Source organism: Sorex fumeus, unplaced genomic scaffold (genome assembly GCF_029834395.1).
Source record: "Sorex fumeus unplaced genomic scaffold, SorFum_2.1 ptg000086l, whole genome shotgun sequence".
NCBI classification, from domain to species: domain Eukaryota; kingdom Metazoa; phylum Chordata; class Mammalia; order Eulipotyphla; family Soricidae; genus Sorex; species Sorex fumeus.
This window is the reverse complement of record NW_026606143.1, coordinates 7,315,813-7,334,790: the sequence shown is the minus strand read 5'-3', so window position 1 is coordinate 7,334,790 and position 18,978 is coordinate 7,315,813. Positions and strand designations below refer to the sequence as shown.

General features: G+C 41.4%; 1 protein-coding gene across 14 annotated transcripts in view; it reads right to left on the bottom strand.

The window, feature by feature from the left end:
• The window catches only part of CASK (calcium/calmodulin dependent serine protein kinase), a 998,363-nt gene that overhangs the window by 736,103 nt on the left and 243,282 nt on the right, over window positions 1–18,978 (bottom strand). For all 14 annotated transcript variants that reach the window (XR_008794862.1, XM_056131339.1, XM_056131340.1 and 11 more), the window contains exons 4-5: window positions 6,183–6,260; window positions 103–175 (exon numbers count right to left, since the gene is read on the bottom strand). Coding sequence is in view for 13 of the 14 variants with exons in the window: in XM_056131339.1 (XP_055987314.1) it covers window positions 103–175; window positions 6,183–6,260 (151 nt within the window). In the remaining variant the exon portion in view is untranslated. The remainder of the gene's footprint in view (window positions 1–102; window positions 176–6,182; window positions 6,261–18,978) is intronic.

Here is an 18,978-nt window from a genome sequence, read left to right as displayed (position 1 = left end):
AACTTCAAGGTGATCTTTAAAATATTCAAGAAAATTTCTGATTATCACTGTTCTAGTACTTTCCCTTCATCAGCATTTAAAGTAGTGAGAAAAATGACTTACCTTCACATCCCTGTGAATTATGTTATTATCATGACAATAGCGTAGAGCTTCCAGTATCTGTCTCATGTAATGACTGCAAAAAAAAAATCTAAAACTGTAAAAAGAAGTTTCAATTTTCAAACTTAATATACAGCATTCCTAGTTTGCAACACATTTTTCTATTCACTACCCATGGATACTTCATTTCTGTAGACAAGGTTGGTGAGATGGGAGTTTCAATAATAGGAAAAATTAGGAGACAGAAGTTTACAAAACTCAGCAAAAATAATGTGCTAGATATATCCTTTCTTTTGTATTGGGGGAGAGGGGAAGGTGTGGGTATTAGGCCATATCTGGTGTTGCTTTGGGGCTACACCTTGCCCTAAAAGTGTAGTGACACTTAGGAGTCACATTCAGAGGTGCTTAGGGGACTCTGGTGCCAGAGATAAAATCCGGGCCTACAGCAGGTAAAGTATTCCATCCCACTGAACCATCTCTTTGTCCCTGTGTTAAATATTTTCAAAGGTATCTAAGTCAGAAGACTTTTGTAGGATACATAAGTAAAATAGCTCTAAAGGGGAAAGTTCAAGCTGATACTTGAAACAAAATATTTTCCAAACACTCAGTTTTTTTTCCCTTTTTTGCTTTTTGGGTCACACCTGGAGATGCACAGGGATTACTCCTAGCTCTGCACTCAGGAGTTACTCCTGGCGGTGTTCAGGGGACCATATGGGATGCTGGGAATTGAACCCATGTTGGCCGCGTACAAGGCAAATGCCCTACCCGCTGTGCTATTGCGCCAGCACCCCAGTTCTTTTTTTTATTATGCTGAATTTCTATTTAGTGAGCCATGTTCAGAGTTATGCGAGAGATTCTGACAAAAGAGGTGGGGCATCTTACCTGCCAGTAGAATCTGGCTCTTTGCTTTAATTCTATTTAATTATAAGTACACAAAGTGAAAGCACAGCAGGTAGGGTGTTTGCCTTGCACGCGGCTGACCTGGGTTTGATTCCTCTACCCCTCTCGGAGAGCTCGGCAAGCTACCAAGAGTATTCCGCCCGCATGGCAAAACCTGGCAAGCTACCTGTGTATTCGATATGCCAAATACAGTAACAACAAGTCTCACATTGGAGACGTTACTGGTGCCCACTCGAGCAAATTGATGAATGACAGGAGAACAGTGCTACAGTGCTATAAGTACAAACGGGAGGAAACTGCCTTATATCTGTCTACAGTTTCTTTAGTTAGGGTATCCCTGGACAAAGAAGAATTTCTAGGGTCAGTGAGATGACTCAAGGGGATGGAGGGCACGCCTTGCATGCAGAAGCCCCAGGTTCCACCCCAGCACTGGTTCCCTGAGCACCATGGGTGTGCTTCTCAGCCCCCTCATAAAACATACTGGCATTAGGTAAAGAAAAATAAGAGTATTTTAAGAAACTGTTCTTGGTAACAGGATCAACTAGCAACAATGGTTTATTCTGTATTATTCAGAACTGTGACTTCCTTCTCTCATTTCTAAAGTTTTTTAGTGCCACTATTTCTCCTTACATGCTCTTGTCATTTTTTTCTTCTTCTGCATTTTACACCCTTCATAGCTTTTTCCTTCCTATTTGTCTGTCTTTATTTTCCATCCCAACCAGACATGACACAGAAATGCAATATACTCAAGGTTCTTATGGTACAATATCTATTAAATATTACTTTGTCTTTTTAGATCTTACATTCCTTTCACTTTCAAAGAGGAAACTTAACAGTACTTATAAATGACATTTTATGCGTGCTTGTAGACTCAAGGAAAAAAACAATAACCTCCCACTCCTGTTTCGAACTTAAAAGACATTTCCGTAGTGTGGTAACATGCATTTGAAGAGGTGTGAAGTTGTACTCTCAAAATTTACACAGTGCTGTAAACCAAGGTTACCTCAATAGTAAAAAACATAAAAATAACTGCCTGCTAATTTAAAAAAAGCACTCCTATCTTGTTCCCTCTAACAAGCTGCTATCTAACCCAACTCATACAAATGCCCATCAAATTAGCATGTGCATAATTTCATGTAGTACAATTGACCAGAAAATTGAATTTTTCATTTTCCAATGAAAGTAGGAAAAATCCAACCAACAAAGCAAGTTTTGCTCCTGTAATTGTTTCTGTCTCCCCACAGTTGAGCTTAAGCAGAGAATGAGGCTCCAGCAGTCCATAGTTCTGATGTTCAGAATTTCTTACTTTAAATGTACAAACAGGAGTTGTGGTCATATATTCTTGGCCTGAACTTATAATTAGTGTGTCTTATAATTTTCTGTTAAAGATAGAGGTTCTTGGGGCCTGGAGTGATAGTAGGTGTGCAAGACATGAGTCCAGTCCAGGTTCAATCCCTGGCACCCACAAGGTCCTCTGAGCCCACCTGAAGTGATCCCTGAGCACAGAGCTAGGAGTAAGCAACAAGCATCACCAGCTGTGGCCCAAAACAAACAAAAAATAAAGATAGAAGTTCTTTTGTAGGAAGTTGGGGGGAGTGGGCTCCACCTGGTGGTACTCAGAGGCCCCTTCCATCTCTGTGCTCAGGGGACCATAGGATGTTGGGAATAGAAGTGGGGTAATAGCTATCTCTGGGGTTCAGGTTCTTGGTGTTTTTGCCCTTCTCTGGTTCAAGTCAGAGTTTGGGGGACTGTGACGCCTGAAATGCAGAACTAATAATTGTGAAAGTCCTTTGTAAACTCGAAACCAGGCAAGAATGACAGTCACTATTATTATTATTGTTAAATTTAGTGAAACATTTAGGAAAGCCTATTTGTGCATCCAGATAATATGAACATGGAAAAAGTGGATAAGTTTAAATCAGGTACTCAGGAAAGGATAGATGATTCTGTGTATCCCAAAGCTAATTAGAAAAAAGAAATTCAGGGCCAGAGAGATAGTACAGGGCCTAAAGAATTTGCTTTGCATGAAGTCAACCCAAGTTTCATTTCTGGTGCTACATGGTGCTGAGCACCGCCAGGGGTCAGTCATGAGCAGAACCAGGAGTAGCTGCCGAGCACTGTGGGGGTGTGACTCAAACTCTCTTCCACCCCTCAAAAGAAGAATTCAACTTAAACATCTGAGTGTATTCAAATATATATATATATATATATATATATATATATATATATATATATATATACTGTAGCAGCACTGTCCTCCCATTGTTCATCAATTTGCTCGAGCGGGCCCAGTAATGTCTCCATTGTGAGACTCGCTGTTACTGTGTTTGGCAGACCGAAAACATCACGGGTAGCTTGCCAGGCTTTTCCATGTGGGTGAGATACTCTCAGTAGCTTGCCGGGATCTCTGAGAGGGGCGGAGGAATTGAACCTGGCCCGGCTGGGCTGGCAGCTTGCAAGGCAAATGCCCTACTGCTGTGCTATCGCTCCAGCCATATATACATATATATTCCAGAATCTCTGGGATGTTTGGTGAGAGAACATTTTTTTCTCTGAGTTTATAATAGATTTAAACTGAGCTTCACCCCTTTTCAGTCATGGGCCAGAAGCTATGCATGTGAGCAGTGTATCAGCAGAGTAGAGAGATCCAATACCCATCTACATATTCTAAAGAACTGACTAAACTATAATACTATAATCAAAAAGCTTTATTTCTTGAAGCCTTTGAGGGGAAGAGAGCTTATGAGTTTAGGGAAACTTAGCAAATTATTATTGGTCTCCTTCTCTAAGTATCAAAAAATGATCGTAACTCCATGGAAAGAAAGTGATGGGCATAAATACACTCATTTACTTGGAAGGAGGAACTTTAGAGATGCTGGAGGGAAAAAGGGATGTGGTTCAGCCTACTCCTTGCTAACTAACTCTAGGTAAGAAGAATAAAGCTCTCAGATAGGCTGAAGAGATTTTATTTCTGAAATGTCCTTAGTGGACTGTTCCTGGTTCAAGACTATGTATGGTAAATTGAATCCAGGAACTTTGAGACATGGATGGCTACTAAGGGCATGTTATGGAAGCTATCCAACTTGCTGGCATTATAAGATAGAGAGGTTTCACAATTGAACTGTCCCCCACTGCATGAGAACCTCACAAAACTCTAGAGAACTCATTTATTTGGAGCCAGAGGTGCATTTCTGATGAGAGAAGGAATGACACGTGGCAGTGCTCTTGAGGGTCCGGTGCTCACTCTTGTTTCAGCTGAGCCCTCTGATTGCTTTAGAATTATTTATGAAACATGGCAGTTGGTAAAGAAGATTGTTTTCTGACTTGTGAGAGTTTGATTTGATTAGCTCCTACTGGATGTTAGCTCACTCATCACCCTAATGAACAAAGGTAATAATCAATTGGGTGGTACGAAGGACTGAATTCAGTTTTATTTTATGCCATGCTCTGCTTCACCTCCTGAAGCTCAGCCAGTTGGAGAAAAACATTGTCAATTTGATCATTTGGCACTGCAGTCTTCTCACAGTTGGCTTCAGTAGAGTAGATGTCAGCTGAATTTCAAACACTGAAGCACACAATCAGAGAGGAGGATCAAAGGTCAGAAGTCACCTCTGGAACACCAGATACCAGAGGAAGAGTTTATACTACCTGTGACAGGGTCACTGATCCTCTTCAAGGGGCGATCACACCTCTTTTTTGCCATGTTTAGAAAGGGTCTTTCACAGTGCCAAGTCTCTCTCACATGCCCATTTACTGTTTTACCTACCCAATCCTAATGCTCCTATTTTCTGGTGCATAGTGGAAAGCTTCTTTCCTAAAACCACCTTTTAACAGGAAATATGACTGTACTATAAAACCAACAAGCCTTTTGTTTGCTTATTTGTTTTGGGGAATGCTCAGGGGTCACTACTGCCTCTGCACTCAGGAATCCCTCCTGGCAGTGCTTCAGGTATCATATAGGGTGTCAGGGATCGAACCCTCATTAGCTGCATGCAAGACAAACACGCTACTGGCTCTACTATTACTGGCCCCAGGTCTGTAAGTTTAAACCCACCAATATATTATGGCAGTGAGGAGAGATGTCCTATTCCAAGTACCAAAAGGGAATCCACTGCAGTGGGTGTTGGTTTATGATATGACCAAATGTCATCAAAGCATAAAGCTATACCGCTCTAACTAAATGAGCAAATGTTATAAATAAGCAAGTCAATGGTTGGCTTCAGTGACTTTTACTATTTACTCCTTATTTTCAGCCATTAGGTGTTTATAACTCCTCCACTTAGAATAATGCTACATCTGACTGAAAGGTTATATAGTGGTCGAAAGCAAAAATTGTTTTTATGGCCTTTTTTTTGGTGGTGGTGGGGGGTCCAACTTGGTGCTCAGGTGAATGGGTGCTACCCCCAGCGATACTCAGGCAACACACCAGTGGTTTAATGTGTGGCCCAGCAGTGCTGTGTAGAATCACAGGATCATGCCAGAAGTAAGTCCTCAGGAGGCCTCCAGGGCCATAACTGGTAATTCTGGAGGAGGTGGAGGTAGATGGGTGGGCAATGTAGTACGGGGGATAGAACCCCGGTAGGCACATGAAGGCAGAGACCCTAACTCCTGCCTCCTCTGCTTGTAGTTCTTTCCATTCTGTACTTCTGCTCTGATTAATGGTCACAAGACAATACAATCTTATTACAAGGCAAACTGAAGAACCGAGGTACTTCCTCCCAAATTTAGAAAATCAAACCGAACCCTCTAGTTACATTCAACGTGGTTCCTGAGGTATCAAACATCTCCTCACAGAAGTTAAAAATAGGAAGAACAGAGCCAAAGAGCTCGTACAGCCGGAAGGTGTTTGCTTGGCATACAGCTGATATGGGTTGCATCCCCCGCACGTCATATGATCCCCCAAGGACAGCCAGAAGTGATCCCCTATCACAGAGCTAGAAGTAAGTCCTGAGCACTGCCAGGTACAGCCTCAGCCCCTCCCATGAGAAAGATAGCAGCATTAATGTTAAACTCATATTAATAAATTCATTATTCAGTAATTTGCATTTCTAGTCACTAGTTCTACAACACTCACTAAAACACTGTAGGAACGGGTTGCAGTAAACTCATCAAAGAGCATAACACTTGCTTTGTCATTTTTCTTTTATTTGCTCCTTGATCAGTGGAGACTAGAGATTACATACCTGGCTACTGCTTCACTGTATACAAAACCAGCATCAGCTCTCTTCACAATTTCAAAGCACAGATCTGCTCCATCCATACTGTAGAGAAATGTGAAAAGGAATATAAGAACATTGCAGGAAGAAAATAACAAAATAGGAAACACTGTCACGACTAGTTGACTTATGGCTAATCATTATAGTAAATTATCTCCTTTTTTCAATGAAAAATCAATCATAAAGGATAGTTTAAACAGTGTTACACTGAAAATCTGTATGGAAAGAAACGGGGCATGCAAAAGGTGCTACTAAATTACAGACGGTGTAGAAAATTGACAATAAATTTCCTTTAGGTTATCACAAGAAATCTAAACAAAGAGCAATGTACCGCATTAGGGACATTTTTTTAAAAGTTCCAAAATTTTCTACATCTGGCCATAAACTGTAATTTTTAGGAATGCAAGAATAATTTAAAAATATTCAGCTATATCTGTTACCACTAAGAATAAAGTTACATACTATGGAAAGAGATAAACAATTTGCTAATTCATAATTTTCTTTTGCACGTTCACTAAGAAATTCCTAATAGACATTTTAACACAGCATTAGACCTTGTGCCCAAACTTAAATGTTTACCTATTTCTTACCAAACCAGTGCTATTGTCTTACCACACCTTAACTATGTATCCTAACACTTTTGAACAATAGCTCACTCTTTAAGCAGACTAGTCTTATGTCTGTACTCATAATAGAACCATTTTCCCTTTCTCTCTTTTCTGCTACATGCTTCTACATATAATGTTTCTTATATTCAAAACCCATGTTAATTCAGTTTTATACCAAAACACCTTCCCTAGGAAGCTTCCCCAATAGACCTTTTGATTAAATTCTACAATTTTTTTTGGCATTTTGGGTGACATCCAGTGATGCTCAGGGGTTACTTCTGGCTCTGCACTCAGGAACCAGTTCTGGCAGTGCTTGGGACATTATATGCATTGCCAGGGATTGAACCTGGGTCAGCCATGAGCAAGGGAAACACACCACCTGCTGTACTATGGCTCCAGCCCTACAACAATTTTTTTGTTGGTTTATTTTGGGTCACATTCAACAGAGCTTGGAGATAACTACTGATTCTGTGTTCAGGGATCACTTCCGTCTGGACTCACAAAATCATTTGTGGTGATGGGGATGGAACCTGCTTCAGCTGCGTGTGAGGCAAGCACCTTACCTACTATACTATCTATAACAATCTTTCATAATCCCTATATAACTCTTGTGCCAAATCTACTATTAAGTATGGCAGCACTCATTTTCATTATAAAAAAAGCCCAGATGTACATGTGCATGCATTTTGGCACTAGTATACATATAAACATATACATGTGTATATATAGACACATACATGAATTATTTTGCAAGAACATGGCATGTATTAACAAATTTATTCAGATATTAAATTGGGCTGGAGTGATAGCACAGCAGGTAGGGTGTTTGCCTTGCACACTGCCAACCCGGTTTCGATTCCTCTGTCCCTCTCAGAGAGCCCGGCAAGCCACCGAGAGTATCCTGCCCGCATGGCAGAGCCTGGCAAGCTCCCCGTGGCATATTTGATATGCCAAAAACTATAACAACAAGTCTCATAATGGAGATGTTACTGATGCCTGCTCGAGCAAATCGATGAACAGTGGGAGGACAGTGCTATAGTGCAGTGCTACAGATATTAAATTGGCTAACATTTTATAATGCTTTAACATGTTTTTATATCCAGTATTTTACTCATTCATATATTTATTCAGTAGCTTAAGCTCCAATATACCTGCTGTGATATAATACAGAGGAAAAAGAAACTTCTAGAAGGAAAATTAAAGGAATTAACATTGTATTTATAAGAGGAACCCAGGTATGCGGGACCCATGGCTGAGATCTCCAAGCCTGCTTGGATCAGTACTGGGCCTCCTCCACCCAGATCCCCAGTTTTCCAGTTGCTTGGCAGCCACACCCACAAAATGCCCCCAGTGCCATGTAATCTCATCAACGGTCAAGATTTAGAGACTATAAAACAAAGTTCCTGGAAGAGAGCTATGCAGTTTTTTCCTGAAGCGACCTCTTATACTCTAGCCCACTGATGTACCTCCTCTAGGAGAGCCTGGCAAGCTACCGAGAGTATCCCGCCTGCACGGCAGAGCCTGGGCAGCTACCTGTGGCGTATTCGATATGCCAAAAACAGTAACAATAATGGGCCTCATTCCCCTGACCCTGAAAGAGCCCCCAATACGCCATTGGGCTATGCTAGAAGGAGACAGGGATGAATGGAGTCGTTACTGGCACCTGTTTGAGCAAATTGATGATCAATGCGATGACAAGTGACAAGTGACAACATCGTATTTGTTGTATCATGTATCATATATTCCTTATTATATCTCTCTTCATTAATATCATCACCATGAGGTCAACATTGTTCTCAAATCAAATCTCAAATCATTTGATTGAGTGGATAAGTATTTGACAGGGACAGGATTTAAGTTCCTGTCTTACTTTTGGCTTTGAGTTCAGAGATCTCTCCTGGTGAGGCTTGTGGGTACCAGGGATCTAACCCAAGTCAGCCAAATATAAAACAAGTGCCTTGACTTGCTGTACTTGCTCTCGCCCTCTAAAATAGGTCTTTTAACCAAAATAATTTTGTGCTGAACCTACTCTTAAGTATGGTAGCACTCATTTCCACTATCAAAAATAAAGCCCAGATGTACAAGCACATGCATTTTGTGAACAAACCTGATTATGTGTTATAGAAAACGTCCCACAAACATACAAAAATGTTTTCTCTATAAACTCTACTGGAAAAAAGTATTTTTTGGGGTGGCCCACAGTGCTCACGACTGCTCCTGGCTCCTGGCTTAAGCAGTATCACCAGGCGCCTTATCCTTTGTCCTGCCTTTCCTGTCCCTTACCGGAAGATTTTGTTAAAGAAACTTCTATTGCATCTACTGAGTGTGAAAGTGCCCTTTCCTTCTCCTTGCCTCTACTAGAATGACTATTCTTTCCATGTTTGCCAATCAGACAAAGCTATTTATGACTACTTTAATTTACATTTCCTTGATTATTAGAGAGGACGATTATTTTTCATCTCTTTGTACTGTGGAAGGGGAAAATACTATTTCTTTTTCAGTCACACCCGGTGATGCACAGGGGTTATTCCTGGCTCTGCACTCAGGAATTACTCCTGGTGGTGCTCAGGGGACCATATGGGGTGCTGGGAATTGAACCCGGGGTTAGCCGCGTGCAAGGAAAACTCCTTACCCACTGTGCTATCACTCCAGCCCTGGAAAATACTATTTTTAAAGCTGTCTGCAATTTAAGTTGGTTGGTTCATAACGGAGAACCAAAACACCTCATAGTTAGGGAATTATTGTGCCATTTAGGCATCTTTCTATATGGTTAATGTTACCGGATGCATAATGCACGAAGGTATGCCACCCACTTCATCTTAACTACACCTGATGGTCAAAACAATAATTTGAGGGAAGTCTTGGGTGGGTAGAGCAGACCAACTGGAGGAGACTGGGCCATAGCTGAGATCAGCAGTTCCGGGTGCAGGGTGGGACTCTTGCACACATCCTGGGTACATTATTGGGTGCACAGGGCATGAAGCCAGCACCAAAGGAGGTGTAGCTGCCTCCATGCTTACCTGGACTGAGCTGGCTGCTGCCACCACAACTATCACTGCTAAGCCCGGGCCAGCTCTTAACAAGCTAAATCTCCAGAACTCAAAATTAGACACCAGAATCGCCTGGAGGAAAAGACTCAGAAGACACTCAAGCGAGTCTTACCCAGAAATCTCAGCAGTAGAACCTTTTGATGACCAATGTCCTGGCCAGAATGGGAAGGAAGCAAAGTCAACATTCGGAAAGCTTTCAAGAGAGGTACATGTGCATCCTGGATAGAAGTCACTGCTCCTGAGCCAACCAGGAAGACTGCCTTACAAAAAAACCCTAGTCACTAGAGCATGCGCAGAGAGGTATGGGGGGGGGGTCTTTTCTGGGTATCTTCCCTTATAATTCATACTGGAGTGCCCCTTTACATAAGGCTCTTGTCAGTGTGCATGCCCCTTTTGAATAGTGTGTGTGTGTGTGTGTGTGTGTGTATAGGGTTAGATAAAGAACTGACTTTGGGTCCTGGGAGAGATTACCCTACTTATAATAAGGGGATAAGCACTATTCAACTTAAACAAAAGAGGAGGCAAAGGAGAGCACTAAACTGATTGTAAAATAAATCAATAAGTAGTTGAAAGATGGGACCTGAGTGACAGTACAGTGAGCAGGGCATTTGCCTTGCATATGGGTTCTATCCTCAGCACCAATACAGTCCTGTGTGCATACCAGGAGTGATTCCTGACTGCAGAGCCAGGAGTAAGCCCTGAACATCACTGGGTTATGACCCCCAAACCAAAATAAGTAAAAATTAATAAATTAAGTAAAAAAAGAAAGTTGAGAACTGTAGTAAAACCTGAAAGATGGCTTTTTGAAAGTACCTATAGAGTCTATGAATGGGGATAAGTAGCAAAGTTGTAACAGGTCAATACCTAAAGAGAGAATCGATAAGAAATAACTGGAAATTATATTTTGGCTAGTATTACAATTACTGACCTGGAAGAACTTACCCCATGGCTATATCTGAAATAAAAGCATTAAAAGAGACAGCACCCCCAACCCCACCCCGCACACAAGTATTTTTAGGTCTCTACTTCATTTACCTATCTATCTCTTCATCTAGTTCTATACTATACTAAATGTGGTAACAGTATACTTTAATACTTGGTAAAATGTGTATTACTTCATCAACATTATATATGATTTTTTTTCTTCCTGCTGCTCTTAAACAATGAAGGTATGTATGTGTGTGGGAGGTGGTGGTTGTTTGGGACACGCCAGAGGTGTTCAGGGATTATTCCTGGCTTGCACTCAGGAATCACTCATGGAAGGGTTCAGAGAACCATATGGGGTGCTGGGGATCAAATCCTGGTAGGCATAGAACCATATTGGCTATACTCTCTCTTCAGCCATTTAGATTTTTGTAATGCTAAATAGGTATATTTTTGAATAGGATGGTATTATATTTATTTACTAACTTCTAGAAGTTAACAATTTTTCTGATCCCATCCCTTCCCTTCTCTTTTTCCTTTTCTCCCCTCCCCTCCCATTACCTTCCTTACACATTCTGTGGTGTTCAGGGGCTAATCCTGGCTCTGTGTTTGCTCCAACTGTGCCCAGGGGACCATCCATTGCCAAGGATTGAACCTGGACTTCCTAGGAGCAAAGGATGCAATCATCCCACTGAGCTATCTCTCCATTCTTCCGTCTCCTTTTATTAGACTAAACTGTAGCTTAGGGTTTTTCTCATATTGGTTTCAAACATTCATTACTGGTCTTCCTCTGAAGACATCATAGATATTATAATTATATATAATTATATATAATATATGATCTTGTATATAATTATATAATATATAATTACACTATAACCATAACATTTTAATAATATAATTACAATAAATAATATATAATATGTATTCTATACTATATGTGCTGCTACTACAAATGAGATTTTTGGTATTTATATAATATAAAACAAAGATTCATTATCAGGAGTACCTCAAAAAATGCCTTTTAAAATAGGCAGCTATGGGGCTGGAGCGATAGCACAGCAGGTAGGGCATTTGCCTTACACACGGCTGACCCGGATTCGATTCCCAGCAATCCATATGGTCCCCTGAGCACCTCCAGGAGTAATTCCTGAGTGCATGAGCCAGGAGTAACCCCTGTGTATTGCCGGGTGTGACCCAAAAAGCAAAAAAATAAAAAAATAAAAAATAAAATAGGCAGCTATGTTCTGAGGGGTTATTCTGAAAGAATGTAAAAATAATTTTCACTGTGCTACTGCTATTAAAGTAAAAAGGCAATTCATTAATTTTAAATTTCATAAGCTACAGAAACTAAGAAAAACTTATTTAATTGTATTCATTACAGAAATTTTAAAGATACTCACAATACAAAGAATTTTAACATAATAACCTTGAACAAAAAGTTTGATGTCTCAATTCTTTGATAAACTTTAATAAAAATGAGTCTTAAAAAATGATAAGGTTTCTTCAACTGCTTTTCTCTTTAGCTTCCCATCTTAAGAGTGTTTCTGAGACTGCCAAGAATCTTCAAAAGCATGTTCTGAATTTCCCCAGTTGGCTCCATAAGAGGAAGTGAAATGAGCAGGAGAAATAATCCTGCTGTGCAAGAATATTGAGAGTAATTGTCCATATTATATGCAGAGAAAAAAATACAAAGGGGGTTTGCTCTGAATTGTGGAAAGTGGTGCAATTATGAGTGATCTTAACTCTCCCTTTCATATATACAAATTTAAAAAATCTATAATGAACAAGCATACTTGTCCAGTACTACTATCCAAAAACATATGCACCAACAAATAAATAGATTGGAGGTATGGAGACAAAAGGTGAAATATCATGAGACTGGCAATATGGAGGGATTAGAAAATGCCACCTCAACATATGGATATTTTAAGCTGGAAATAGCTGAAAAACCACAGAGACAGGCTGCTGTCTCCTCTATTAGGCTGAAAAACAGGGCATAATTTCCATTTGTAAAGCTGTTCCTCTTTTAACTGCTATCTGCATAACAAAATTTACTGAGCAACATATTATAAGCACCTCTTTTGTTTGTTTGTTTTTGGGTCATAGTCAGCTGAGCTCAGGGGCAACTCCTGTTCCTGTGCTCAGAGATCACTCTTCCTGGGGCATGGAGCACCATATGAGATGCATGAATGGAAACATGGATATACCACATGCCAGGCAAGCACCTTAATACCTGAACCATCTCCCTGGCTCATTATGCACCTCCTTTAACTCTTTCCTGTGATTCCCCTCCCCTATCAATGCATATGCAATAATAATTTTTTTTATTCTGCTTACCCGTTAGTTTAATTTACAGGCCACAGCCACAGAAGCAGAGGACTGAATAAAGTTTCCTCCTCCACCTCTATGATGTAGCCTGTAGAAGATTAAAGAAGGGACTCATAGGAGACCTGACTGTATAAATAAGTGCTTCTGAAATTAATCTTGCAGATTACCAGTCCCTTCCAGAGCTATCAAGATACAAAACTTTTATCAAAGACAAAATCATGCGTCATGACTTCATAGAATGCCAAATTGCTATAACAGTTTCTAAGTGTTTACTCTCCATATCTGTATTTATCTCATTATAGACTGGTGACAACTGATAGATTGGAAACTCATCTCAAAACTATTGTTTGGGAAAAGCTGTCAAGGACAGATAAAAATCTGCATTTTCCTTGACCAGTATTTCCTCCATAGGTGACAAAAACAACTACAAAAATGGTATGAATTTTTTAAAATTTAAAAAGCTTTAAAGCAGAATTTCTCAACCAAGGACCAGAGCAAAGGGGGTGGGGAGTGAAAGTATCATATAAATTGGAGTGGGGGTGGGGGAACACAACAGACCAGGTATCAACCTATTGCACAGGGTGATAACAGGAAATAAACAAGGCCAGAAGGGGATCACAATGGGGAAAGGGTTGAGAAACACTGCCTGAAAGGATACCCACTGAGAACAGAGGGGAAATTAAGAACTCTAGGAGATGAGCAAGTCCAGCTTCAACCCTGCAGGTATACAAACAGCTGTGGAGGAAAGAAGGCAGGTATGGATACTGGGCGGGCTGCATTTTGGGTGAATCTCTGCAAAAGTGGAAAAGGGCAGTCAGGTGTAGACTGGCAGATTGCAAATGCTTTTGTACCAAGGTAATCCAGGAGACAGATAGCTCTTCTTTGGGCAAACCCCAGAAAAGCGCACCAAAAGCTAAGTCTCTGATGAAAGTCCTGTTGCTCTGGATTGGGATCAAAAAGTGCTCACTCCAGGGGTGGGGGGGTGGGGGCGGGACTCCACACTGGAGTCATTGTTTGACTGAAAAACAGGAAATTTCTGTAACTGTATTTCATGGTGATTAAAAAATAATATTAAAAAATACAATTAACATTCTGAATTAAAAAAAGTAATGTGGCGTTCATGCCCAATTCAATCAGCTTAATTAATGACTGAATAAACAGCAGTACTCCTACGTAAAAAAAAGTGCTGCACTTGGGTGTGGTAATGCTGGGGGGTGTCAAACCCAGGGTCTCATATGCTATATGTCCTGACATCTAGTACCCGTTTTTAATAATTAAAAAAAAACTTTTTTTTAAAAAATTTTGTAAACTGGAGAATGGGACGGAGATAGTTCAACCGGCTGCACCGCATGTTCTACATGCAGAAGACACAGTAGGGAGCTAAACCCAAGCTCTGCAGCCAAGCAGGAAATAAAAACAAACAAAAACCCCACAAAAGGAAAGGAAATAAAAGAGACAATTTTACAACAATAATACTAGTTAGTTAGGAAGCAAACTGTAAGTTCTCAACCATGAAATTTTCATAATAATTTGCTCCGTTTTTCATGCCAGTACCCTTCGCAGGGGAAAGAGGTTGCCCACACTCTGGCAGTTCTCCTGGATCCACATGCAGGGCCACTTATGGTGGTGCTTGGGGATACTGTATGCGGTGCCAGGATCAAACTGGGATCGGCCTCATACGGGCAAGCCCCTTACTTCCTGTTTACTATCGCTTCCACCATGCCAGGGCGCTTCTTCACTCTTAAAGATTAGAGACAGACCCAGAGACTTCCAATGCCATGATACTCTGTTCTTGAGCCCCTTCTCCACGCCACATACTGCCTCCAGCCCTCACCGAGGCAGACACTTGTGCCCGAAGACTACAAGTGCTCAAGCTGAGATGTGTCGTGATGACGCAGCCACGCAGTAGCAGTGATGACGCAGCCACGCAGCAGTCGTTGCCGACGCACGCCACGCCCACACCCACGCCCAAAGGAGGAAGAAGACTATGGTGAAGACGTTGAAGACGTTGACGACTCTCATGGTACTGCTGCCTCTTCTTCCACCGTCTCCAGTCACTCCTGTTGCCATTGATCGCTTGTGCCGGTAAATTGCGGCTTCCCGCCAGGGCTTGTCTGTTTCCTTGCGTGGCTACTGGGTCAGCGGTTTGGAGAATACGTCCCCTGCCTCTTGCAAGCCACCAAAGACATAGAGAGCCCAGCCTGCTGCTCGGCATGAATGTAAGTACATTTAAAAGTGGACTAAATATGACTATCTCTATTCAGATGCTTATGCAAGGGAAGGAAGTGGGAGGCATCATTGGGAAGAAAGGGGTGTCGATTAAGAGAATCCGTGAAGAGAGTGGTGCCTGGATCAAAATCTCTGATGGGATTTTCTCAGAGAGGACCATCACGCTGACCGGGACGGACGATGCCATCTTTAAGGCCTTCACTATGATCATCACCAAGCTGGAAGCAAATATCATCAGCTCCATGACCTGCAGCATGGAGGCCATCAGCCCCCTGGTCACCATTAAGCTTGTGGTGCCACCCACCCAGTTGAGCTTCCTGATTGGGGAAGACGGGAGTAGGATGAGAGAGATCTGCGAATGTTCGGGGGCCAAGGTCCTGGTGTCAGGAGATATGGTGGCCAGCACCTCGCAGCAGGCAGTCACCATTTCTGGTTTGCCCCATTGTGTTTCCGAGTGTGTCAAGCTGATCTGCCAGGCCATGCTGGAGATGCTTTCTCAATCTCTGGAAAGGTCAGTCACGACCCTTTCATACCAGCACATGCCGGCCAGCTTTCCACTTAGTTACAGGAGTGGTGCCCATTACCTGGAGGGAGTATCACCTCCAAATGACAACTTCGGTCAACACAGCATCTCTTCTGAAGATCTAACCAAGCGGAACCAGGAGGCAAAAGAAGACGCTCCCTCTGCCATGATGCACAGCACCCAGTTCTCCAAGACTGACACCAGACCTTCAGAGATGGATCGCAATGGAACAGGTTTCCAAACACCTCTTCTGAGCACCCACGAATTCGCCATTCCAAATTACTTAATTGGTAGTATTATCGGGTATCAAGGTGCCAACATTAATGAGATCCGCCGGATGTCAGGGGCTCTGATCAAAATTGCCAATCCAGTAAAAGGTTGTTCTAATAGGCTGATTACTATCACTGGTTTTCCTGACAGTGTTCATCTGGCCCAGTTTCTAATCAGGCTCAGGGTTTCCTCTTGGAGGGGCAGATGGGGTATTTAGCAGAGTGAAGGTTCACTCAAAAGCCCTTTCTACTGTTTCCCCATGACCCAACTCTGGCATTTCTGGTCATTTCTTCTAGGTTTGAAATAAAGTGTAATGGTTTTGTTTCTGCACACCTTTCATTGCTAGTAATTTAAGAATCACATTATCTGTTAAGCTGTTAATGTTAGAATCTATATTTAGTTTTATAAGCTGTTCCTGGTTTTTAGTTTTTTGGGTTTTGGTTTAAGAACTTTATTCCTGACTGTATACTAAAGAAAAATGTAAGGATGGAATGTTAAAATCGGTTTACTTCTGTACTGTTAAAAATTTAAAAATTTTAAAATGCTTCATACTTGAAAAATTTGAGAACTACTATAGTAAAAAAATTACTGAGAACCCCAAAGTAATTGTGTTTTGTGGTTGTTTTGCGGAGAGGTGGCTGGAGGTAGGGAAGAAGGGGAGGGAATGAGGGAGGGAAGAACAGGTGGGAAAGAGGAGAAGAAAAGAGGAGGGGTTCAGGGAGAACCCTCCAAATGGGGTGGTTCAGGAGGCCAAGGTCCTCTCCTGACTGACTTCTGGTGGAAGTACAATGTGAGAGGTGATGGTACACTGCTTGGGCCCTGTCGTGCTGGGGATTACCTGGGCCACCATGGTGCCAGTGCCTGGGCGGTGGTGGTAGCAGAACTCCAAGGCCCTACACATAAGTGTTCTGGGGCTTCCAGGGCTGCCCCGCCACATACATGGGAGATCAGGTGGTTTCCAGGTTTACTACCTCTTCAGCCCAATGTGTGGGTTTTATCTAAAAAGATTATACTAACAATTGAAAATTTAGAAGTGTGGGGTCCTGAGAGATTGTACAGGTGATAAGATGCTTGGCTGTATACAGATGACTACCAATTGGATCCCCAACACAGCATATGGTCCCATAACAGTGATAGGGTTGACTTCTGATCACCACTGGGTATGGTCAAAAAAGCACTCCTCCACACCAAAAAAAAAATAAGAAATGCAAAAAACTTTAAAAAATAACAATTAGTCCCAATGGATATTAATATATTTTTCATAATGAAGTTACATATATATATTAAAATAATTAGCAATGGGGTGTCACTGTTTAAAATCTCTTTTTTGATGTAACAGAGAGGATAGCTAGATTCTCATATCTACTTGTATATTCAGTCTGCAACTGTGTATTATTTGGCTGCAAAGTAAATGATACCTAGCTTCAAACATACATACAGGAAGCATTGTAGCACTGTCCTCCCACTGTCCTCCTGTTGTTCACCGATTTGCTCAAGCGGGCCCAGTAATGCATCCATTATGAGGCTTGTTGTTACTGAGTTTGGCATATCAAATACGTCACGGGTAGCTTGCCAGGCTTTGCTGTGTGGGCAAGATACTCTTGGTAGGCTTATCACTGAAAATTTTGCAGTTATATTAGAGTCCATTGTTCTTTTTTACTTTAGATAGGACTTCTTACCTGAGTGCCATTTTATAACACCAGGCAGGCATTTATCATTTGAAAAATACTGATCCATGGGCCTGGAGAGGTAATACAGCAAGTAGGCTACTTGCTTTGAACACAGCCTACCCATATTTCATTCCTAGTCCCACATATGGTCCCCCAAACCCTTCCAGGAGTTAACCCCCAGCATTGCCAGGTGTGGCCCCCACACAACCAACCAACAAACAAAAACAACAAAAAGGAGAAGAGACCGCTAAGTAAATGATAGTTGGAAGGATTGTTTGGGATGGTAGATGCGTGCTGATTGTTTGGGATGGTAGATGCGTATGGTCATATATGGACCATACATGATGACTGCTTAGTGCCTATATTGCAAACCATAACACCCAAAACGAGAGAGAAAGGGGGAATGTGTCTGCCACAGAGGCAGGGGGTGGGAAGGGGTGAGGGTGGCCGGAGGGACACTGGGAACATTGGTGGTGGAGAATGGGCACTGGTGGAGGGATGGGTACTTGAACATTGAAACGTAATCATGAACATTTGTAAGTCTGTAACTATCTCATGGTAATTCATTTAAAAAAAAACCTAAAAAATATACTGAGCTAAAAACAAAAAGAAGAAGAAAGAAAAATACTGGTCCACTGAGGCAGATTTTCCAAATATCTGACATTTAATTACATGACATCAAAGACATTTTGATTACATGCTAATTTTAAAAATCACATTCATTAAATCATTTATTATTTTTTTTGGTTTCTGGGTCATACCTGATAATGTGCAGAGGTTACTCCTGGCTCTGCACTCGGGAGTCACACACAGTGTTCAAGCTACCATATGGGATGCCAGGGATGGAACACAGGTTGGTCGCATGCAAAGCAAGTGCTTAACTTGCTGTATTATCTCTCCAGCTCCTCATTAATAATTACTCTGACTAGATTAACACATTCCTTAAATCCTGGGAGATATAAATTTTCCAAAATTCTTATTTTCACCAAATATGGCAGATATAAATTTTCCAAAATTCTTATTTTCACCAAAATTTTAATCTTATCATTGGTAACAATTGTGAACTGCTTCATTTTTGATTGTCTGCCACACTTGAATAAATTGATCAAGTAAAACTGATACTACACACAAACTAGTTCACCTAACAATTCAAGATAT